General features: G+C 49.7%; 2 protein-coding genes across 3 annotated transcripts in view; one reads left to right on the forward strand and one right to left on the reverse strand.

Annotated features, from left to right (window-relative positions):
• Positions 1 to 3,964: 3,964 nt before the first annotated feature.
• Positions 3,965 to 8,028, reverse strand: RBP5 (retinol binding protein 5). Its single transcript, XM_055315606.1, has 5 exons — positions 7,984 to 8,028; positions 7,593 to 7,774; positions 7,126 to 7,304; positions 4,833 to 4,934; positions 3,965 to 4,396 (listed from the first exon to the last, which is right to left on the reverse strand). Exons 2-5 carry the CDS (start codon positions 7,663 to 7,665, stop codon positions 4,343 to 4,345), a joined length of 408 nt encoding a protein of 135 aa, XP_055171581.1. The 5' UTR covers positions 7,666 to 7,774; positions 7,984 to 8,028; the 3' UTR covers positions 3,965 to 4,342.
• The window catches only part of CLSTN3 (calsyntenin 3), a 28,996-nt gene continuing 12,845 nt past the window's right edge, over positions 7,909 to 24,059 (forward strand). The window contains exons 1-12 of one of the 2 annotated variants that reach the window (XM_055315605.1): positions 7,909 to 8,055; positions 12,223 to 12,345; positions 12,781 to 12,976; positions 14,798 to 15,006; positions 15,276 to 15,425; positions 15,651 to 15,836; positions 16,271 to 16,552; positions 17,343 to 17,455; positions 19,913 to 20,075; positions 20,654 to 20,710; positions 21,438 to 21,595; positions 21,729 to 21,877. In XM_055315605.1, coding sequence (XP_055171580.1) covers positions 12,270 to 12,345; positions 12,781 to 12,976; positions 14,798 to 15,006; positions 15,276 to 15,425; positions 15,651 to 15,836; positions 16,271 to 16,552; positions 17,343 to 17,455; positions 19,913 to 20,075; positions 20,654 to 20,710; positions 21,438 to 21,595; positions 21,729 to 21,877 — 1,739 coding nt within the window. In that variant the 5' untranslated portion in view covers positions 7,909 to 8,055; positions 12,223 to 12,269. Of the gene's footprint in view, positions 8,056 to 9,508; positions 9,831 to 12,222; positions 12,346 to 12,780; positions 12,977 to 14,797; positions 15,007 to 15,275; positions 15,426 to 15,650; positions 15,837 to 16,270; positions 16,553 to 17,342; positions 17,456 to 19,912; positions 20,076 to 20,653; positions 20,711 to 21,437; positions 21,596 to 21,728; positions 21,878 to 24,059 lie in introns of those variants that run through there. The other variant, XM_055315604.1, reaches the window with a different exon arrangement.

Genomic DNA, 24,059 nt, shown 5'->3' on the forward strand with positions numbered 1-24,059 from the left:
GTAAGATATGGCAGTTTGACACCAGAGCCTACTCCCCTGACCACTGTGTAATACTCCTTCTCAATTTTGGGTGTGAGTTTAAGTTGATCTAGAGCTTCTGAGGCAAGTGATTTATCCATGAACCCAATGGCCTGACTATGCTGGTGACCCTCTGCTTGGGCACTGGCTATGGGGGGCAGAAAAGAGGTTCCTAGGGCTACTCTTCTCACTAGGGGTCAGAACAAAAGTGAAGGCAGAAGGAAGTGAGATGTGAGACTGGGTGGGTAGAGGAGGGCAGGAGGTTTACCCCAGCTAGGTGGTGGGCCAGGAAGTCCTTGAGAGAACAGTGGTCTTCTTGTTCTTGATGGAAGGCTAGCTGCATGACAGTGGGTATACAGTGTGGAGCATAGGTGCCCACAGAGCTGGCCCAGAGCCTTCTTGTTGGCTGAGATCTAGGGGCAGAGGGGGAGGGCCTGATGGGTGCTGATTCTGGCCCCTGGTCAGGCAAGGTCACTGCTTGCACCCTTGGCTTCAGAGATTTGGTTCCCTCCCTTCCTTCCTTCCTTCCTTCCTTCCTTCCTTCCTTCCTTCCTTCCTTCCCTCCTTCTTTTTAAATATTTTATTTATTTGAGAGAGAGAGTGAGCGAGTGGGAGAGAGAAGGAGCAGGGGGAGGGGCAGAGTGAAAAGTGGGCTCCAATGCCCAATGTGATGTCAGACTTGATCCCAGGACTCCAAAATCATGGCTTGAGTTGAAGGCAGATGCTTAACTGACTGAGCCACCCAGGCACCCATTTTCCCTCCTTCCTTCCTTCCTTCCTTCCTTCCTTCCTTCCTTCCTTCCTTCCTTCCTTCCTTCCTTCCTCCCTTCCTTCTCTTCTTCTTCTCCTCCTTCTTTTCTTTCTTTCTTTCTTTCTTTCTTTCTTTCTTTCTTTCTTTCTTCCTTCCTTCCTTCCTTCCTTCCTTCCTTCCTTCCTTCCTTCCTCCCTCCCTCCCTCCCTCCCTCCCTCCCTCCCTCCCTCCCTCCTTTCTTTCTTTCTTTCTTTCTTTCTTTCTTTCTTTCTTTCTTTCTTTCTTTCTTTCTTTTCTTTCTTTCCCTTGATGCAAACCCAGGTCAGCCCATCAGAGTCCTTCCCAGAGTTCCCTGATTTGGCCATCAAGTCCTCTCACCCAATATCCTTTAACCCTCTGTTATACCTACAAGGTCTCCCCATCCTCACCTGTCCAAAATCATGGATATAGCCCTGGGATGGCTCCAGGTCATCCTGATAGCATGTGTGCTGCTGTGATTGAGTGAGTTATAGCCCGGAGAAGTCAGGGGAGACTCCCAGAGAGTTAGTGGAGATACTGGAGATGGTTCCCAGGCTGGGTAGGAGCAGTAAGCTCCAGAAGAGGAAGTCTGTGGCAGGGAAAGGCAGGCCATAGTCAGGGCTAGCTTCCTGCTCTTATCTTCATCTTTAGCTATATTGGGAACTTCTGATCTATTACTGACTTGGGTATGTAATCCTGGACCCGATGTAGTTCTTGCCTTTTTGGGTTGGGGAAAGGGATTGATATGACCAGAATTCTGCTCTCTCTTGGGATCTCAGGATTTGCAATGGCTTCTAAGGGTCCTCTGCTGCCAGTAAGGGGTGCAACCATGTTGTAGGATGAAACTCCTGACTGGAATGACCTTTGTGCTTTAGACTTGAGGAATTTCCTGCTTTTGCCTGAGATTTCTTTTCCACATACAGGTCTGGGCATGTGGGGTGGGGTTCACGAGGGAGATAGAGGCTGAAGAGAGAGGGGAAGTGGGGAGGGGTACTTGGCTAGACTTTGCTGCTCCTGCCCACTCTCTGATCCCCTACAAGAAGGTGGAGCCTGAGGCCTTGGGCTGCATATGGTTCTCTGTGTCAGAGGGCGCACACTTGCTCTTGGTGTATCCACTGCTCCGCTGCTCGTCACTTTCTTCTGAGAAGAAGGATCTGTATTGATGTAAGGAATCAAGACTAAAAGATCATCTGAAGTTCAGGTCGGAAGGTTGTTTGTGACCATATGGTGCTATCTGGGCCTGAGGAAGAGGGAGCAGGGCATGGGGCTGGCTTAGAAGGGTGCAATTATTCCCTCTCTTATGGAAATAAACATTTTGGATTCCCGATCATCAACCTGGGGGCTAAGACTCTGGTAAACAAAGTTACACTTGGTCCTCAGACCCGCAGCTTTGTGTGCTCTAGGACAGGCTGGGGGTGGGACTTCCTTGAGGGCTATTTCCCTCCCTTCTTTCACAGGTTGGTACCCCTGGTAACCTTCTCTTCTGAGGACAGATGGAGCAGCCTGATTTGAATGAGAGGTTGGGGTTTTATCAGGGTTAGTATACAGGTTGGGAATTGGTGGTGGTGGTATGGTGTGTGCGTGCAGCACCCGTGTGTGTTGGGAAATGGAATATTCAAGACACTGGTGGTGGAGGGAGGATTAACTTTGGGTGTTTCTTTGACTCTCACTGCAGCGATCAGCGCCCCCTGCTGCCCACAGGGGAAACAGCAGCCCCAGCTTCCCAGTCTCAGCAGGTCCCTGCTCCCACCCCGCCCCTCCTTGGTGATGTTTCTGAAGCTGATCCGTCCTCTGATTGCTTGTGCTTCTTTGGGGGATCTCCAGCCTTCTGTTGGACTCTGACTCCTGAAGAGGTAAGATCAAGTGGAGGATGTGATGTGGACTTGCAGTGTGGATGACTGGATGCTCATGTCACAGGAGTGCTGGCGGGTTTAGCTTGGACCTGCCAGTCACCATGGAGGCCTCCGAGCTCTGCGGTCAGGCCCTCTGGCAAGCAAGACTGCAGCAAGGGGCGCTGGACCAACATGAAGGGCACAGAGGACAGTCCTGTGGGGAGAGGCTTGGACATACCCTATGATCTCATAGGGGCCAGGACATTGCATTGCCCTGGTCACTTGGGCAATGGGTGACTATACATGGAGCATTTTCCTTTGGCTTCACTGTACCTTGGAAAGGGACAAGACAGGCTCCATCAGTCCCTAGAGCTTCTGCTGGATGGCTTTGCCCAGAGAAGGGCTCTCTACTCCCCACTCTACTGGGGACATCTGCAGAGAAACTGTCAGGGTTCCACTCTGAGTTTTTTTCTTTTTCTTTCCCAAATTATTTCAGGGTGTCTAGTAAGATTAGCATTTCAAAACTAGTGACTGTCTTGAATGTGTAGGGGTTTAGCCATTGCAGGAAGAGGGGGCAGGGATGATCATCCAGTGAGCACAGGCAAGGGACTTTCCAACAAGCCCTGCCTCCCACACAGTCAGACTTTTTCTCCATCCCACACTGAGCCCTCCTCGCCCAGACTCTTGCTCCAAAGGACTTTTATTCTGAAAGGACAAGGCCCCTGGAGGTGGGGAGGTGTCCCGAGGCTGGAGCTGGCCCTGATCCTGAACAGGCCCCACCCTTTGGGCTCTTTTCCAGGGTATTCTGGAGCCCTAAGGGAGGGGCCTTGCTGTTCTCACTCCTCCCTCTTATCCTCTGTCCCAACCTTTCTGGCCTTCAAGCAGAGGATCCCTATAGCCAGGCATATCTGTCTTCTTCCTACTGTTGCCTTCACACCCCCATGTCCCTCTTCTTTCTAGCTCTGGACCTTGTATTTTTCTTTGTCTGTTTGCCTTGTCTGTTTCCCCTTTCAATCTTTTCTAGCCTTCTTGCTGCCTATCCTTTCCAAAGGAGGCATGGAGGCCAGGTCACTATTCCAAAGCTTCGTAGCTTCCCCCAGCACTAGACAAAGGTCTTACCCTGTCCCATCCCACTTACCCATAATGTAGCATGGAAATATAAGATGTCATTCAGACATTGCTACATGTGGTCTGTTGAACTCTGTGTGGATGAGGCCTGCCTTGAGCTGGTTCTGTTGAGCACATGTGGCTTTCTTGAGAATAAGGACAGGAAACAGACAAAATCTACCAGGGGTTCCTATTTAAATTCTTGAACCCCAGCCGGTTTTCCAAAAGTTCCACCAAGACAGAATTCTCACTTGGCCCCAAATGCTCAAAGATCAGTTCTTTCTTAGATGGAAAATAAAAGACCAAATGAATTAAGGAGTCGAGATCCATTGTTCTCAAGGGGTCTTTCCCCTTTACCTGTTTCTTTCATCTAGGAGGCCAGACCAGGAATTGGATATGAAGCAGCTATTAGGCAGTGGAGTGTGAGAAAAAAAGGACTTTGGCCTGGGAACTAAAGTTATAGATTAGCATGGGGAGAGGTGAGGAGGGACCAGGAGGAAGAGTAAGTGGCTGGAGAAGGGGACTGTTGACCTGGGACGATCTGGGCTGGAAGGAGTACAAGCAAGAGGAGACTGGGGACTGGTGCAGTCTGGAGGGGCCATCAGCTCCTCTCTGGCTATTTGACTTTCCTGAAGACTTGCTCGCACACGGCATCCCTTGCAGTCAGTTCCTGGAGACAGAGGAGGAATAATGAGGAGAGAGAAAGAAGGGTCTTGCCAGCCACAGTTCCTTTCTTGAGGTCCTTGAGCTCCGTTTTATCCTTCAGGATACAACAACTAGAGCATTTGATGTATGGAGAATTGTTTCATTATCCTACAACTTCAACTTTTTACCCCAGAGGGAGGAAAGGATCTGGGTCACAGAATGTGAAATGGCTAAGCCTCTATCTCTCCGGTCATGATATATGGACATTCATCTGACTGGTAGCTAGGGCCCATCTGCTCCCCTCTATTTCTTTCTCTCTCTACTCTTCCCAGCACTTTTGTTTTCCTTTCTTCCTTGCCTTCCTTGGAGGTAGGCAGGGAGTGGAGTAGGAGGCTGATTTGATTTGGGCAAGGGGGTGAGTCCTAGCTGGAAGCCCCTCTCCCAACCCTCACCAAGCTTACCAGATACAACTTCTCTCCCTCCAGCCAGTGTCTCCAGCCTCGGTTAGGGACCTCCCCTTTCTGCACACATACCAGCTGCTCCTCCTCCCAGGTTACTATGGTCTATAGGGAAAGCAGGAATAGGGAAGATTTGGGGGCAGAACACCCAAATGTATCCAACTCACTCTGGCTGAGCTGTCCCACTTCACACCACAGCTGCTACTATCTTTCATTCTGAGTGAGAGGACTGCTCTGATTCTACAGGACTCCCCTCCTCAACTCCCAAAGGCCACTGAGGGAAGGCTCATAGTTTGTCTACAGTGACTACTAGGGCAGACCAAGGATGGAACAGGATAACCAAGGGTAAAATTTGGGGATGGGTGGATGATGAAGAACACTAACTTTGTCCTTTGGATACTTCCAGATGGACTGGAGGGTCATTTGGGAAAGAAGAGGACTGGTTGGAAGTCCTATCAGGAAATCTCTCCTCTTTCTGAGTTTTAAGGACAGCTGAAGTGTCCCTGAGACAACCTCCTGAGTCCCCTGGGCATTGCAATCAACATTTATTAAACCTTTCCATAAAATAGGCCATGCTAACCAAGGAGTTCAGCATCTTGATCAGATAGAGCAGGAAACAGATATCTATGATGCCAGGCAAGTGTTGGGAATGGGAATAGGGAGATCTCAGTCTTTAAGAAAGTGAGGAGCTAGTTAGATTGGAGATACTGGGAAATTTCTTGCAAGGAATGGAGCAGCATAAAGGTAAGAAAGAAGGCCAGGGGTGCCTGGGTGGCTCAGTCAGTTGGGTGTTTGACTCTTGATTTCAACTAGGGTAGTGGTCTCAGGGTAGTGGAATTGAGCCCTCCATTGGGCTCTCCACTCAGTGGGAAGTCTGCTTGAGGATTCTTTTCTCTCCTTCTCCATTGGTGCCTCCCTCCTAGAGAGGTGGGGGGGGGGCAGAATAGATAGATATTTGAAAAAGGAAAAAAAAAAGAAAGAAGGCCAAACAGTTGTAAGGGGCTCTAAACTAGAGCATTTGTGGGAAAGACCATTGTATGCTACGGATCTCATCTAGAATATAATGGATTGCTACTGAAAGGGTTTCATTCATGGTCACTTTTACATTTTAGATAAATCTTTGTGGCTACAGTATGCAGAGTGGGTTAGAGAAGGATTAAGATTGGGGGCTGGTTTCGGCACGAGGTCAGAAATGAGGACTTGAATGAAGGCGGCACTAGTGAGAAAGGCTAAGAAGAATCAGAGATGTTCAGTGGAAATATAATGGGCCACAAACACAAGCCACATTAGAAAAGGAAAAAGAAACAAGTGGAATTAATTTTAATATTATATCTTATTTAACCTAGAATATTCAAAATAGTATAATTTCAGCATGTGATTACATTCTTTGGTATTTTCTCAAAAGTCCACTATGTATTTTATACTTATACCTCAGTTTGAAATAGTTACATTTCATGTGTTCAAAGGCCATATATGGCCAGTAGCAACTATATTGGACAGTGAAGAAACGTTACAAAGACTTCTTGACCAATTAGATGTGGTGCACGTGTATGTATGTGTGTGTGTGTGTTGGGGTGCAGGGGTAAGGAGACAGAAGATATTGCTGTGACTCCCAGGTGTCTGGCCTGGCTGGCTATTGTCATTAATGAAGACAGTAAATATAAGAGCAGGAATAGGTTTGGGTAGGAAGGTAATGAATTTGGCTTTGAACTTCAGGCATACAGATGGAAACATTGTGCATGCAGATGAAAACTTTACCCGGGAGCTCAGGAGGCAGCTCTGGCTGGAGAATCTATGTCCAGGACAGTGTATGGATGGTAGCAGAAAGCATGGGTATAGATGATTTAGACTTTGTCTGTGTACAGACAAGAGAGAAAGTCAAGGACAAAATATTAGGGGGAATCCCAGTTAAAGGGATTAATAGGGGAACTAGAGTCTGCAATGGAGAACAAAAGAAAAGCGTAAGAAACAGAAAGAAATAGAGGAGAGTGGAGTCATAGAGGCTAAGGGAAAAGAGACTGCAGTGATCAACAGGGTCACAGTCTAGAGGGTGAACAAATATTTCTCCTTTGGACTGAGGGTGACCTGTCCTTTGTGTTCTTTTGGCTGGCGATAAGAGGGGGCAGGAAAGAGCCGGTTGGGGGAGCACCTGGGAACTGTTACCTAGGGGACTCTGCAGCCTGCTGTAGTGATCACTTTTCTCTAGTTGGGAAAGGTCACTTCGTTTCACCCCAGATTGTTAGGAGGCACCTACATGCTCCCCCATGTGCTGTCCCCCAAGCCTCAGGAAAAGTACCTGGCATTTTCGTCCATCCACGATCCTTAGATCTTCCTCAAACTCAACTCCCACCTCAAATTCCAAAATGTAGTTGCGGAACGTGCTGAGGGTCTTCACTATCATGTGGTTGCCCTGATGGTCAATCTCCTTGTCTGGCTTGAGCAGCAGCACAATCTTCCGCAGAGCCATGTTGATGTCTGTGGGGGCTATCTCTTAGCGGGGCTCCTACAAGCCAGCCAGGGGCATCCCCACCTACAGCGGCACCTTAAGGCTGTGGGCTACCCCTTAGCTGGGTCTGAGACCATAGATTGACTCTCTCCCACCAATGCCCTGGCTAGAAATGGATCCCAAGTCAGGGGTCAGTCACCACTTGAGCATTTCCACAGCATCCAACCCCAGTACTCCCTCTACTCAATGGGACAGAGAGACAGGGAGGGAAAGGGAAAAAGGGGAGTGAAAGGGGTCTGGGAGGGTGAGGCCATTACTTAGGGCTTGCAGGTAGTCCTCCATGTTCTTCTGTGAGACAAAGCAGTAGTAGCCGGTGAGGTTGGGAGGCATTGTCTGGGCTGGCCAAGATGGAGCTTGAGATTTCAGGAGAATATAGCAGGCAGGGTATGCAGGAAGCGGGTGTTGTCTGGCAGGTGAGGCTGAGAGACTCCAGGCTGGCCTACACACACACACACACACACACACACACACACACACACACACAGAGACTGTGTAGAGGTCTATGCTTACCAGGGTTTTTAAAGGGCTGGGCCCTGTTGCAATAAGAGTTCCTGCCAGACTTCCTCCCTCCTCCCATAATGAGTTTGGGGCTGGTGCCTGCAGCCTGAGGGAGGGGTAGGAACTTGGCAGCTTGGTGCCTGACCTCACCTTTTCTTGAGGAAGGAACCTGGAGCAGGATCTGGAGCTGGTCAATCATCTAAGACTTGAGCCTTTCTGAAGGTGAGTTTTGGCTTCCGGTCCATTTCCAGCAGGCTTGGGAAATGTCCCAGAGCTCTGAGGGGGGGGCAGTCTCCCTGGGGTGAGGTCTAGTATTGCTGTGTTGGAGTGGGGGCTTCCAGCCTCATGCAGGGATGGGTTCTAACAATATCCTGAGATCCTGGGACTGAGTCAGGGATCCAGGAAGGTATGAGGGGTGTGTGGGGAAAGATGGGGACCAGTCAGCTGGCCAGGAGCCACAGTGAAGAAAATGCTCTAGTGCTGCCTCCCACAACTCTCTCAGACAGCTTCGCGGAGTTGGGGCCCCTGACTCTGGCATTCCAAACTGTTTGTCCTGTGGCGCCATTAGGAAGGAAAAGAGAAATTGCTCTTCCCAAGCACAGAGGGGATTGTCAGTGCGATGAGCTGTTGTCAAAATGTGTTGCGTTCAAAGTCCTGAGCAGAAAGTGAGGGAGGAGTTTGGTTAGTTATTTTGGAAAATTTTGGCTTGGAACCTAGGGGTTTCCCTCTGCCTCTGAAGTCACTGGTTTATCACCTCCAATTCCCAGTCTTTGGACAGCTCACACTTACTGTGCATGTTACCATGGTGGGGGCTGCCTAAATTATTGTGTACCTCACCTCCACCCTCCACCCCCTTTTCTCTCTCTTTCTCTTGCTCTTTCAAACCTACCAACTTCCCTGGCTTCAGAATCAACTGGGTTGGTTCATCATGGTGTAAGGTGAGAAATTCGGAAGGGGGAGGCACGGAGCTTAGGTGGTGGACAAAAGCCCAACTAGTAGTGTATCTTCTCGACAGGTGTGTGTGTGTGTGTGTGTGTGTGTGTGTGTGTGTGTGTGTGTGTATGCGCGCCCCAGCGCGCGCGCACAAATCGTTGCCTCTTTCTCCAGTCCCAGAACGCTTTCCACCTCCCTGCTGACCATCCATGGTTTCCTCAGACACCCGGGGCTGAGAACTGAAAAGCTAGGTAGGATCTCTTGGTTTCAGGCTGTGGGTTTTGCTTCAAGGCTCCCAGGAGGCACGCAGCAGGGACTTGCTGATGGAATGGGCTGTGGAAAGAGGTTAATGCAGAGTTGGGGGGGGGGGCGGGTGACGTGATACTGCTCCTCTTCGCCTCCCTCAGGTCTCCGTTGACGTCTTCCTTTCCCACCCCCAGGCTTCTGGCTTCTCGATTCTCCCAATGTCCCTCTTATTTCCCACCCCCTCTACGGCTTTCCAGCTTCCTCCCCAGCCCCCGCAGTTCCCTTGCTCCCCCAAATTGCAGTCTAGGGAAAAAGCCCTAACACAGTCTCCCGCCCCTGCTACTCGGTCCCATTGGTTCCCTCCCCCCCTGCAGCACCTGGCCCCCCCAGCCACCCGATTGGCCAGCGGCCCCATCAGTCCGCGCCTGGCCGTGCTGACGTCATCCTGCAGTAGCGGGGATGGGGTGGGAATGAGGGAGAGAGTGAGGACGCCCGGCTCCAGAGCGAACGAGAAGCCTCTGCAAGTCCCTCACCTCAGCCGCCCAGGTTGGGGTCTGCGTAGGTCTGCTCTATGGACTAGTGTGGGCGGCAGGGCCTTTTCTGTCCCTGCCTTGCGGCCCGCTATCTTCCGTCCCCTCCTTGGAGAGCCCCTCGCATCCCTCCCCCAAGGGTGGAATCAGCCGGCTGGAGGCTCCTGGGGGAGAGCGATCGCCTGGCCCTGCCCTGCCCTCCCCTGCCCACACCACACCACACCATGATCCTCCTGCTGTTACCCCTCTTGCTGGCCTCCCTGTTCCCCTCCAGCTCCTCTAACAAAGGTAAGTGAGATGGGGATAGGGGGGCCCTGAGAGAGGGGTATCCAGCAGCCCGTGTAGGGGTAGGGGTGGGCAGGGGTCGTGGAAGCTTTCTGGCAAATGACAGGTGTGGTTTCTCCTGACCATCCCCCTTCCTATACGTTTTCTGAGAGCTGCCCCCTTCTCTCCTTCACATCCCCTTCCCCACATCGTCCTCTCTGGTCCCTTTCTGCCCATGTGCTTCTCTGGCTCCCATTTGGTCCTCATTCTCCTCCTGGGTCTCTGTGTCTCCCGCCTCCAGTTTCTGCCTGTGGGAGATATCTCAGGTCTCAGAAGGACTTGCCCCTGAAGGGTGATACACATCTCTGGATAGTTCTCTGCGCTCACTGGGGTGTGCCCGCACTGAGAGTGTGTGGCAGATCCATCTGGTTCATCCCCATCCCATCCTGGGGAGAAACAGTTCCTTGCAGCTCAGCAATTCGGAGCACGTATGTTTTGGCGTGTTCCTCTGCATCTGTACCCTGCATACAGCTGGGCTGAGGGTTATCAGAGCTGCCCTCTCTGGCAGACAGCAGAGAAATTCAGCTGGGTGAGGCCAAAGGAGGGACCCGGGTGGAGGGGGGGAGGGATAGAGGGGAGGGGGAGGACAGGGCTCAGGTAGGTGGAGAAAGGCAGGTAAGGGCAGAAGTAGGTGTGTGTGTGGGGGGGTGCTAAATGAGTGGTGAGAGGGAAAGCTGAGAAGGAGTAGGGAGATGAGGCATGGGAGGGGGACAAGAAGGAGATGGGAGAGGGTAAAGGTGGAGGCAAAAAAGAGAGGATGGATGGGAGATTTAAGAACAGGTGAGGAGAGGGGGAAGAGAAAGCTAAGGAAGGAAGGACAGAGAGCCAGGAGTGAGTGAAGGAAATGAGCACGAAGAGTCTGTGGACAAGAGGACAGGAACTGGGAGACTTGGGGGTGAGCTGTAGAGAGGGTGTCCAGCACCGGCCTGCTGCACCGCAGCCCCTTCATCTGCAGGCTGTAGTTCCTCACCTCAATCTCTGACCTCAGCCCAGCTTCTTAGCCTCCCACCACTTCCTGTGTTACTTTCTGAGCACCATCTTGTGGCTTTCTCCTCTGCCATTAGAGAAGGGGGTTCTGGTCATCATCTTCGAGAAAGGGGCAGGCATTCTGGTACCAGAAGGCTTTTTTTTTTTGTAGTGTGATTGGAGGGAAGACTGGAAATGAGGAGTTTTTGTTCACCATCCCACACTGGGCAGGTTTCCTTTTGGTGACTCAGTTTCCCATTGATGATATGTCTTCCTCCACCCATGTTCCACTGATAGGCCATCATGAATGGGCCCTGGGAGCCCAGTGGTTGGCATGATGGGCTTAGACAGAGCAAGCAGTGCAGTTGGGGTAGGGGATGATGTAGAGGGGAAGGGAACACACTGTGCTGTCCCCAGAGCCCCTCACCAGCTAGTGGGAGATCAGTCCTGGGAGGAGACACAATTGAGTGAGCTGAGTGTGGCAGGAGATAGGGAAATCTAGAGGCTGAGTGAGTCCCGCATCCTTCCTGGTTGGCTGGTGGTTGAAGGGAAGAGGGGTGGGATAGGCAAGAAGTAGGACTAAGTCATGAGTCTGTGTAAAAAGTGGGGTTCAGGGAGTGTGGGGCTTGGTGGCCTTGTGGGGGACACAGAGATGTACTGGCTATGAGTGCTCTCTTGGGTATAGGGATGAGGAGCAGGGAGGGGATTTGTCATGTTTCTAGGCCAGTTCAATAATCCCTTAGGATGTCGGCTGTGCTGGGTCTAGTCATTTGGCATTGATTCCTCTGCTCCATCCCTGCCCCTCCCTGTCCCCCTTCTTCTGTCCTATATTTTCTTTTCTCTTCGGTTGAATGGACTTAGGTTGGGGTTTGCCTGGGAGAAATGCAGAGTGGAGGGATCAGGACTGAGATGGGGTAATGGTGGCAGTGGAGAGGATAAACAGTCAGGATCTCAGGAAACATCTAGATCTTCTTGTTCTCATCTCAACTCTGCTCTTAATCTATCCCTTCCCTTTCCCAGGGCCTTCTAAATGGCCTACCACTGCTTTCTGAATCTCCAGTCTCCACTTTCTAGCACTTGAAATTCCCAAAGAAAATTCCTCACCCTCTGACCACAGGTTTCCCCGTGGAGATAGTGGTTGCCTCTCTACCCCCAGAGTAGGCTGTTGCCATGGAAACTGCCTATCCTATGGTAGGAGAAGCCTGTAACCTTTCTCAGATCCTCTGATTCCTTTAATGCTGATTTCTTGTCCTCAGCCCTTCCTCCTGCAGGTGCTTCTGTAGCGGGTGGAAAGGGTGATAATGCTGGAATATAAGTGTGTCTGGGATGTATGGGAGTGGAGGGCCAGCTCACAGGTGCTTCCTCTCTTCTCCCTGGGTGGGGGGGACAGCCAACAAGCACAAGCCATGGATCGAGGCGGAATACCAAGGTATCATCATGGAGAATGACAACACGGTCCTGCTGAACCCACCACTCTTTGCCTTGGACAAGGATGCCCCCTTGCGCTATGCAGGTGATTGGGGCTGGGGGATGGCAAGGTGGGTAGGACAGAGAAAAAGTGGTTGGGAAGGCAGAAGGCAAGGGAGGAGTGAGGAAGTCCTGGGAGGGAGAGCAGTGGAAGTGGGGAAGAAGCTTCGGCAAAGTGGTAGAGGTAGATTTAATGATGGTGGCTGAGCAGAAGGAGCCAGAAAGAAAGATGTGGGCAGGCAGGTGTTAACCACATCAAGATTTTGTCACATCTCAGACCCAGTAGCTCTGAGAGGTTGCAGCTCTGGGAAGCTGGTGTTAGAGCTGTATGTCTGATAATTAACACTTTCCCACATTCAAGGAGGGGGGGGTTGGGAGGAGAGATGAAGCAGAACCCAAGGCGGGGAGGCTGAGGCTGGGAAGAAGATGCTGGAAGTGGCCAAGGCGAAGAAGCCTCATTCCTCCTTCCCCCTTGGACCAGGTGAGATCTGTGGCTTCCGGCTCCATGGGTCTGGGGTACCTTTTGAGGCCGTGATTCTGGACAAAGCAACTGGAGAAGGGCTGATCCGGGCCAAGGAGCCAGTGGACTGTGAAGCCCAGAAGGAGCACACCTTCACCATCCAGGCCTATGACTGTGGCGAGGGCCCAGACGGGGCCAACACCAAGAAGTCCCACAAGTGAGGAAGCCCTTGCCTCTTGCTCCCTGCTGCTGGGTCCTCCTCCTCCCTCCTCCCAAGTCCCTCATCTTCCTCTGTCCATGCTGGCATTGGATATCCACCCCTCCCCCTCTGTTCATCGTGTCCTCCAGGAGCCTTCATTCAAGGTGATAGAAACATGTAGTCAAATTTATGGGCTCTAACCCTGGTTCTGCCTCTTATGACCTTGGGCGACTTATTTAGCCTTTCTTTTCTTTCTTTTTCTTTTTTTAAAAAGATTTATTTATTTGCTTATTTATGATAGACATAGAGAAAGAGAGAGAGAGGCAGAGACACAGGAGGAAGGAGAAGCAGGCTCCATGCCGGGAGCCCGATGTGGGACTCGATCCCGGGACTCCAGGATCACGTCCTGGGCCAAAGGCAGGTGCTAAACCACTGAGCCACACAAGGATCCCCTTATTTAGCCTTTCTGGGTTCACTTTTACTTCTTTGCAAAATGGAGAAAATGATGATCCCTATTTTTCTAGGTTGCTGTGAAAAAGGGTAAAGGAGATGGTTTGTGTAAAAAGCATGTACCACAGTGCCTGATACATGGGAAAGGTTCAGTACATGGGAGTTATGATGAGGAGGAGGGTAACAAGGAGGAGGATGATGAGCATCTCAGCACGCATCTGGATTCCTTCCACCTGCCCCACCAGTCTGCAGCATGCACGTACTCACACACACGATACACACATGCACAGCGCGAGGTGAGGGTCGGCTAGATGAAGAAAACTGGGGCCTGAGAATCCTATGACTGTGTCCAGCTAACTTCTCTTCTGAGAACCAAGAAAGATTGGCATTCAGGGTTCCTGGGCCAGTAAGAAGGACCAGTGATAAACGATTCCTTGTGACTTAGTTTCCCATTTGGAGATAGGACCCTGCCTCTGGAAATGCATACATACATACATTTATTGAAATGTGCCTAGATCTTGGTGAGGGGCAAGGCTCAGCATGAAGGGCATAGTCCCAGGGCTGCCTACCCCATGGGGCCTGAGTAGGGGGGAGCCATACCTGACATGCACATTGCACACACATGCACAGAAGGCAGCACTCCTCTTGCACTCACGTCAGATGACTTATGGCTTTTATATAAATATCACTTTCCTTCTCCTGGTTGGTTTTAAAGATTTTATTTTCTTTTAATTTTTTAAAAAAGACTTGTTTATTTATTTGAGGGGTGGAGGTGGTAGAGAGAGAGGCAGAGAGAAACTCAAGCAGACTCTGAGCTGAGTGGGGAGTCCAATGTGGGGCTTGATCTCATGACCCTAAGATCAGGACCTGAGCCAAACCCAAGAGTTGGATGCTCAAATGACTGTGGAGCCCAGGGTACCCCATAAGGATTTTCATTTTTAAGTAATTTCTATACCCAAGATTTGGCTGTCCACTGACTGAGCTAGCCAGGCTCTCCATTCTCTGGTTGGTTTTAATTTGGCTTTTATTCTGTGTCTTCTTTGATTATGCCATTGGAGCTGACTATCATGGGGGAACAGCCAGCTGGATACAAAATTCTGTTGTGTCCCTCATCTTGGCACCCAGCCTATAGCATTTGGTACAGGAGTACTCCAAGTCAGCAGTTGGTATCCCCTGGGGTTGTTCCTTACCCCTTATTTCAGTATCCCCTTCCCTGTGGGACCTGGTCTCCTGGGGGCGGGTGGAATAAGCATGCCCATGGACCTTAGCTCAGGACACACTGGCTCCTGTTTGCCCTGGATCCCTGTCCGCATTCCTAGTTGTGCTTCTCTTTATGTTCTGAGGCTGGCTGATTCTTCCTTGTCCCTCCTCCTGCTCTGGTACATGCAGGGCGACTGTGCATGTGCGGGTCAACGATGTAAATGAGTTTGCCCCTGTGTTTGTGGAGCGGCTGTATCGCGCTGCCGTAACTGAGGGGAAGCTGTACGACCGCATCCTGAGGGTGGAAGCCATTGATGGTGACTGTTCCCCCCAGTACAGCCAGATCTGCTACTATGAGATCCTTACACCCAACACTCCCTTCCTCATAGATAATGACGGTGAGTCCATCTCCTGTCCACTCCAGCTGCCCATCCCTTGTATGCCCATATCCCTCAGAGGATCCCGGGCTGAGCTCTCCACTTGTGCCTCTCAGATCATCATTCCATAACCTCCTTCCCAATGTAGAGCCTTTTTCCCCCAGATACATCCTTCCCAACTCCCTGCTACCTAATTCATCTGCTGCCCAATTGACTCATGAGTCATCTTGCCTCCCTAGGCTTTCTCTAGCGCTCCTTACCCTCTTTGTTTTCCACCACACCCATCATAGGAAATATTGAAAACACAGAGAAGCTGCAGTACAGTGGTGAGAGGCTCTATAAGTTCACAGTGACAGCTTATGACTGTGGGAAGAAGCGGGCAGCGGATGATGCTGAGGTGGAGATCCAGGTGAAGCCTACCTGTAAACCCAGCTGGCAAGGTGAGGAGCTCTGCTCTGTGATCCATTTTGTGAATTGTCTTTCACCTTGATCTCTCCATAGGGCTAGGTTAGGAGCCAGGGTAGAGATATTTGGAGGCAGACTTGCAGCTGTCTACCCTGGCTGTCTACCCAAGAGTGTGAGTGGACATGACAAGAGCAGAATGGATAAGAGGGGTTGTCTTCCTCTCTTCTCTCTCCACTACCCTCTCCCTTTCTCCCATGCAGGCTGGAACAAAAGGATTGAATATGCACCAGGTGCAGGGAGCTTGGCTTTGTTCCCTGGTATCCGCCTGGAGACCTGTGATGAACCTCTCTGGAATATTCAGGCCACTATAGAGCTGCAGACCAGCCATGTGGCCAAGGGCTGCGACCGTGACAACTACTCAGAGCGGGCCCTGAGGAAACTCTGTGGTGGGTGTGCCCTCCCCTTCCAAAGACCTCTGCCTGACCCTCCTCTGCCTCTTTCCTAAGACTCTGCTCTACATCTTCTCTTGCTCACCTACAAGGTGTATATATCCATAGAGGTTGTAGCATGTGCTTAACTCTTGTGGCCCCCAAAGCAAATCAATATATCATTTGGAAAGATGCATAATGCTAGCACGTGACAGTCACCAGGTACATTGTGGAACAATGGCAGAGAGAGATGAAGGGTTGGAGAATGAGTTAGTTGGAGAGCCATTCCTTGAAGAGAGGTCCACCCTCTTGTGTCTTTGAAAGGCCAGAAAAGGCCATGAGACTAGCTGTGGGAAATCTCTCTCCTTCAGTCACTCTTGCTCTGGCTGCTTTCCTTTTCCCCAACTGCTGCCTCTCAGCTTTGACACTTGTGCCTTTTGGGGCTCCTGCAGGTGCTGCCACTGGGGAGGTAGATTTGCTGCCCATGCCTGGCCCCAATGCCAACTGGACAGCGGGACTCTCGGTGCACTACAGCCAGGACAGCAGCCTCATCTACTGGTTCAATGGCACCCAAGCTGTGCAGGTGCCCCTGGGTGGCACAGCTGGGCTGGGCTCTGGACCCCAGGACAGTCTCAGTGACCATTTTACTCTGTCCTTTTGGATGAAGCATGGTGTAACTCCCAACAAGGGCAAGAAGGAAGAAGAAACCATCATGTGTAACACTGTCCAGAATGGTGAGCCTTCCCCAGGGCACTGGTCTGAGAGTGAGGAAACTGGCCTCTTATCCTGCCTCTGTCACCACCCAGTTTGTGGCTGTGGACAGGTCACTTCGTCTCTCATCATTTGTAAGATGGCAGTGCTAGGTTTGATGCTCTCTGAAATTATGTGGTTTATTGCCTACATGACAGGTTGAGACCCTACTGCTCTCAGAGTGCAGTGGGACCACTCGCTGCCCTTCTCTCCTGCAATTGCCCAATCCCCCTGCATCCTGCCGTGTGACAGGCTGCCCCCCAGTCTACTCCCATTGAACATGTCTACTGCAGTGGAAAAGCCTGGATAGTGGTGTGCCCCATTCTTTCTCTCTGATCCCATCCTGTCCTTCTCTTAGAAGGGCTAGTTGACTCAATTTCCTAGTCCCTCTCTTTCCTCAACTGCAGTAGCACGTCCTTCTTGGCTCAGTCTTGTCCTGACCTTTCATTTCTGCCATTTCTCCAACCGCACTTCTCTTGATTTGAAAAGGGTTGTCACTCATGGAGTTTGCATTAACCAAAGGACCAGTAGAAATGTCAGTGAGAACAGGCTGGCCAGTGTTCCACTTGGCTAGTCAGAATGCTCAAGAAGCTCTCATGATCACTTGGACTAGACTCTGTGTGTGTCAGAGGAAGAGAAAGAGAGTAGACTCTAGGGAATACAGGAGGGAGAGCACCTGAGAGAGAAATGAGAATCCCAAGTCCTCTCTCTTTCGTGAACCTGTTCTTGCCTCAGGCCCTATGTTTGACCTCTATCTCCATCCTCTTCCCTCAGAGGATGGCTTCTCTCACTATTCACTGACCGTCCATGGCTGTAGAATTGCCTTCCTCTACTGGCCTCTACTTGAAAGTGCCCGCCCAGTCAAGTTCCTCTGGAAGCTGGAGCAGGTAAGGCCAGTGCCAGGCTCCTGGGAGAGCTGGAAGGAAGGGACTGGTATTTTCTGGGTTGCTCTGTGCCCCTTCATGCTCCACTTTCAGTGCCTGACCTTTACCCCCAGGTTCTCTTGTTCTCCTTTTTCAAGGCTTGTCTCCTACAGAAAGCACTCCAGGATTAAAAAGAAATTGGGAACACATTACTACTAACATCATACCCAACCAGCCATCTTTCACTCCTTGTTTTATTTCACCTTTTTCTTACTTAGAACTTTAACAGCACATATCCCTGACTCTCAAGCAGTTAGCATGTTGTAAGCCAGAAAGTAAGTAATTCTGAGGTATGCAGATTGGGTTTGGGTCTGGCCAGGGGAACTCACCAGCCATGAAATCTTCCTTGGTATGTTTAAATCTCAGTTTCTTGGCCTATTAAATGGGAATAATAGAAATTGTGTATATCAGGGTCATTGCGGGATTAAATGATGTGATAGACCTTATAAGTCAGAAGGAATGTTGACTCTTAATACTAATCTCTGTGATTATGAAGGATAAATAAAATCAGACCGAAAAAAAAAGAGAGTAAAATCCTCTCTTGAGCTGATAGATACAGCCTGTGCTTTGTGCTTTATTCCTTTTCTAAGCTGACCACAAGGACTGGTGGGGACTAATTTGAGTTCTCATCTCCTTTTATTTTTCTCACAAACCCCAGTAGAGTGTGGAGTAAGCAGACAGCTGAAAAAAGGCAGGAAGTGGAAGAAAGAGAAAGGGAAAGGAAGAGTCTAGAAAATCCACAAATTTGATAATTGAGGACTGTCTACAAAAGCTTTCACTTTCTGTGGCACTTTTTAAAAGACACAGTCCGCCATTTGCTGCTTCTTGATCTTTCCCCTTTGTTGCTAACATTAGCAACATTACTCTGCTTTTCTTTTATTTCCCCTTATTTATTCAATAAATATTTGTTAAATATCAAGTAAGGCTCTCCCGTTCTTAGTTCTAAGGATACAATGGAATATAAGATGGTACAAAGTCTTTGGCTTCTTTGAGCTTACATTTTAGTTGGAGAGGTAGATTTTTAAAAAGTAAGACGTCATCTACAAATGGTAAATTGTAATAAATTCTCTGAAAGAACAAGCAGAGAATTGAAATAGAGAATGGGAGAAGGCAAAGAGAAGGGAATTTACCTGAGACCAGATGTTCAGAGAAGGCCTGAGTGAGGTGAAACTTAAGTTTTGTTCTAAAGGATAAGAAATAGGTAAGAAGAAAGTGTTTTAGGCAGAGGGAAGAGCTGATGCAAATGCCCTGAGGCAGGAAAGTGCTCAGCAAGCTTGAGAAGGCCAGTGGGATTAGCATACAGTGAACAAGGGGGAAAGACTGGGCATGAGGTTGGAGAGATGGGTAGTGATCAGGTTATACAGTGGACTTTGTCAGCTGAAGTTTGTTTAGATATTGTCCTATGAAGGCAGCCTTTTGAAGGGTTTAAAGCAGGGAAGTGATCCGATCAGATTTACATTTTAAGACATTACTTTTGGCAACTATGGGAGGAATGTATTGAAGAGACATAAAAACGTAAGGACCCAGACAAGGCTGTTGCCACAGTAAAGACTGAGGACTTGACTGATACATGGCAATGTAGAGAACTGCACAGAAACCCACAGCTTTTAGCTCTGTTTGGACCTAGGATCGACAATACTGATGGATTGGATGTGGAAGGTGAGGGAAAGGGAAGGATGAAAGGTATCCTGTAGGTCATCCGTTTGAGCAACTAGACGACAGTGGAGTGTTTATGCTGACCCAGGGAAAAGTGAGGAGATTGGGAAGGAATGTGGACTTCCATCTTACACATGTTAAATTTGAGATACTTGTGAGACCTCCAAGTGGAGAGACCAGCATTCAAAGGAGAGCTGTGGGGTGGAGATGTAGATTTTGGAGTTACAGGCATGAATGCGGCATCTGAACCAACAGGAACAGATTAGGTAACTCCTAGGAAGAGTGTGTAGAAAGAAAAGGGAAAAGGGTCTAGATTGAATCTTAAGGCATTCCAGCACTTAGAAGCTGATAAGGCAGAGAACTTTCTACCTCTGATTCCTTTGACTATCCTCCAACCCCATCTTGACTGACCCTAGGAGGAACTTCTGTGGGGAGCCTCTTTGTTTTACTGTTGGGTTACAAACTTCTCTAGATCTTCCAGTGCCATACATACATACATACATTTTTGGGGGAAATTTATTCACAAAATCGTGTGTTAGTCCTCCTAGGAATGTTTATAATTTTTAGAGATTTCCCTGAAGTATAGGTACTTACCTGGTTGGTGCCTGATAGATTTGGGGCAGGGATGTTATTTTTTGAGTTGGGTAGGCAGCAATTCACTAGTAAGTCCTGCTGATACACCTGGGAATATGAGGGACTGTATCCTGTCTCCCAGGAGAAGGGACAGTACCTTATGTGGGTTCTTGCCCTTGTACTGCCTCCCAGGTCTGTGATGATGAGTGGCACCACTATGCTTTGAACCTGGAGTTCCCCACAGTCACGCTTTATGCTGATGGCATCTCATTTGACCCTGCTCTCATCCATGACAATGGTCTCATCCACCCACCCCGAAGGGAACCTGCTCTCATGATTGGGGCCTGCTGGACTGGTAAGTCCCCTTGAGCTTCTCAGTGAAGACGCTGAATGTTGGAGCCCATAGTGGCTTAAGATTGGTAAAGGAGTAAGAGCAGTTTGACTTCATGCATCACCCTGCAGTTGGGCGGGGTGACTCAGAAAGCTCTCCAGTGGAGGAGACCATGGTCCTCCCCTTAGCCCCTCACCCATCTGCAACTCTATTCAACTAGCTATCACCTCAGAGTGAGAATCTCTCTTTCTGTAACTTTGACCAGTGCCCACATTGTTCCATCAAAGGGATGATTTTCATAGTACATTTCCCTGCTGGAGGTCGATAGTACTTCAGAGAGTCATCAGTCTTCCTTAAGCTATTTTTTTCCTTCTGGGAGCCTGCACACACACACACACACACACACACACACACACACAGAGAGAGAGAGAGAGAGAGAGACTTCTAATGTTGGTCTCTAACAGAGGCCAGAGAGATTGAGATGTGACATTGGTGGACAGGTTATTCCTACACAGGAGGGGACAGAGCAGAGAAGACCTCTTCTTCCTCCCTGCCAATCTGTCCCCACAACCCTGAACTCATTGCCACTTTTTTTCTTCCAGAGGAGAAGAACAAAGAGAAGGAAAAGGGAGGAGACAACAATACAGACACTACACAAGGTACTCTGTGCATAAGAACTGGAGACCAGAGAGCTCTCACCCTAACTTTCTGTGCTGTGTTCCCGATTCCATTCCAACCCCAAATCCCAGCCAGCCTGGTAGTTACTGCTGCCCACACCACCAGGAGGCAGAGCCTCCAAGAACTACTGCTGCAAGGCAGGGCTCTCTTGGAGAGGTAAGGCCAGATGGAGCTTGGTGGAATCCTGGGTGTCCCTTCCTGCCCACAGAAGGGAATGGAGGAATTCTCTTAATGGCTTTCCAAGACCACGATCCACTGGATGGTGGGAGGCAGGAGGTGGTCCCATGTAGGGAGATCTGGGCATCTGTGAAGCTCCACACCTCCCCCTGGGTCCCCATGCATGCCCTGTGACCACGACTTCTCGCCTTCCCCTCCTATTCCTCCACCTGCTCCTCTTTCCTCCCTTTGGTCCCACTCTTATCTTTCCCTTTTTCCCTCTCTTGGGGGAATTTCTCATTTCCATTGCTTCTGTTTTTCACTTTTGTCCTCTCCTTGGATTTACTCCCTCTTCAGGCTTCCTTTCTGCTGCTTTCTTCAGTCTCCCCTAGCTTCACTTCCTGATCTCTTCTTTCCTTTTTCACGTCCATATTTCTCTTACTCACGCTCTTCCTCCAGGCTTCTGCCCTTTCCCTCTGCCCCTTTCCTGTTCCAGACGCCTCTCCCCTCACCCACTCTCACCTCCTGTCCGCCCCTGTGTTCCTCCCCTAGGAGACCCCTTGCCGATCCACCACTACTTCCACGGCTACCTGGCTGGTTTCAGCGTGCGGTCAGGCCGCCTGGAGAGCCGCGAGGTCATCGAGTGCCTCTATGCATGTCGGGAGGGGCTGGACTATAGGGATTTCGAGAGCCTGGGCAAAGGCATGAAGGTATAGCCCCTTCCTCTAGCCCTGTCCTTCCGAGCATGCCCCCTGCCCCCGATCCCTGCCCACCTTCCTACCTCTGCTCCCTTCCTGTCCTGCCTCCTGGTCCTGCTCTCAGCTGTCTGTGTCTGGGGCCCAGGTCCACGTGAATCCCTCGCAGTCCCTGCTCACCCTGGAGGGGGATGATGTGGAGACCTTCAACCATGCCCTGCAGCATGTGGCTTACATGAACACTCTGCGCTTTGCCACGCCTGGCGTCAGGCCCCTGCGCCTCACCACTGCCGTCAAGTGAGTGTTGGGTGGGGTGGGCAAATCACAGAGGAGACTCAGGCAGTGTCAGAACTCTTGAGCCTTAGAGGTCACCCAGGGCTATGCACACCTCCCTCCCTCTATGGATGAGGAGATTGGGCCCCCAGAGACTACTGACCTGCTCAGTTGACATAACAATGTTTCTAGAAGAGCCTGGACTCGACTCAGGTTTAAACAATGAATTCGTTACTCTTTCTGCCAACCACCCCAGCTCCCAGGGCTTTGGGGTTTTAATTTTCTCTATGCCTCTATGCTGATATGTAAAGTGGGACAGACAGGGTACTGGACTGGGAGCTAGGAGATCTGACATTAATTCTGACTCAATGCTAATTGCCTGGATGATCTTGAGCAAATAGCTCTGGTTTCACCTATTTTAGTCTTGATTCTTGATTTAGTCTTGCAAGGTCAAATAGGATGATCTAAATCTGGGTGTTGGTAACCTCTGGCCTGAGGGCCAAATCTGACCTGCTGTCTGTTTTTGTAAATAAAGTTTTATTAGAACACAGCCATTCCCATTCATTTGCTTATTATTTATCTCACTATGATGGCAGAGCTGAGTAGTTGGGACAGATCCGTATGGCCCAAAAAGCCAAAAATATTTATCATCTGGCCCTTCACAGAAAGTTTGCTGATCTTTGAATTCTAAGTAAATAATTTTAATTCTTTAAAGGAAAAATTGTACATTGTTTCAAAGTTTAAGTATGTTAGGTGTTTAAAAATACAGATTAATTGAGAGGTAATGAAACCATAATAGTTATGGACATAGTCTATTACTGACTAGCTTTTCATATTGAGCAAATGCTATAAAGCAGGGATAACAGTAGACTCTAACTCACAGAACTGTCATGAGAGCTAAATGATACAACCCAGATCAACTGCCTAGCAGAGTGCCTATTCCACCAAAGTTGGCTGTTATATGCAGGCATTTTTACCCCCAGAATGTTTGTGGGGCAGTTTTTAGGAGATACTGCCATCTAGTGGGCGGATTAACACAATGTAGGAGCCAGGATTCCTGAACAAGCATTCCCTTCTTCCCTACTCTGCCTCAGTTTCTCCATAAGCAATATGAAGATAAATATCTCTGGCTTGTCCCTCTCCTAGGAAGGGTGGGTTTAGAGAGGAGAGGACTCCGAGCCCTACAGAATGACTGAGCATGATCATTGGGTCTCACAGTCAGAGCTCTGGAAGGCAGGGGCAGCAGCTTTTGGGAATCATGCTCCTGGCCTGTGCTGTGGTCACGGTGTGGAGCTGAAGGCCACAGGTAGCTGGGGTCACGTGGGCACATGTGACTCCACCATGTTCTAGTGGGAGCTCTAGATGTTTGTTTGTTTTTAAAATTTATTTATTCATGAGAGACAGAGAGAGGCAGAGACATAGGCAGAGGGAGAAGCAGGCTCCCTGCAGGGAGCCCGATGTGGGACTTGATCCCAGGACCCCAGGATCACGACCTGAGCCAAAGGCAGACGCTCAACTGCTGAGCCACCTACGTGTCCCTAACTCTATGGGCAGTCATGTTTAAAGGCAGTTAAAAGGCAGTTATGTAGAATTTAACCCACCTGAGACCAAGAAATTGCCTCATCCCCTGCACTAGGCTCAGGAGCCTTATCATAAGGAAGAATGCTGTTTTTTAGTTTATGGTGGAGCTCTGCTGGGTGTGGGGGTATCCCACAGTAGGAGGAGTTGACATCCTCTTTGTTGATGGACTCATCTGAATTCCTCCTACCTCTTTCATGCTTAGGGGAGAGGCTTATCCAAGGGGTGGGAACTGACTTGTGGTCAGTGCTAACCTAATATTTCTTTGAGGTTATTGGAGAAAATAGAGAGAGGTGTGCAAGAGGGAGGGACAGGTACCTAACAGTACCTCACTTCCTCTGATACGTATCCTTGCCCTAGTCCACATGGCTTCCCCAGTTTCCAGCATTCAGTTCATGGGGCTCTGTCCATTTAGAGTCAGATGTATGCAAGTATTTGGTCAATGCAGATTTTCCCTAAGGTTCTTTCCTCCTCTTTCTTGGAAAGCCCATCTAGTTTGTGGCATTAACCCTTGAACAAATGGCTACCACATCTTTTTGTTTAACTTTGTCCTTTTCCCATAGCCCTTGAATTTCTCCCTGCTTGGTATAACTTCTATCTAGTTCTGCCAGACAGGCTAAAGGTGAAA

Source organism: Nyctereutes procyonoides, unplaced genomic scaffold (assembly GCF_905146905.1).
Source record: "Nyctereutes procyonoides isolate TBG_1078 unplaced genomic scaffold, NYPRO_anot_genome, whole genome shotgun sequence".
NCBI classification, from domain to species: domain Eukaryota; kingdom Metazoa; phylum Chordata; class Mammalia; order Carnivora; family Canidae; genus Nyctereutes; species Nyctereutes procyonoides.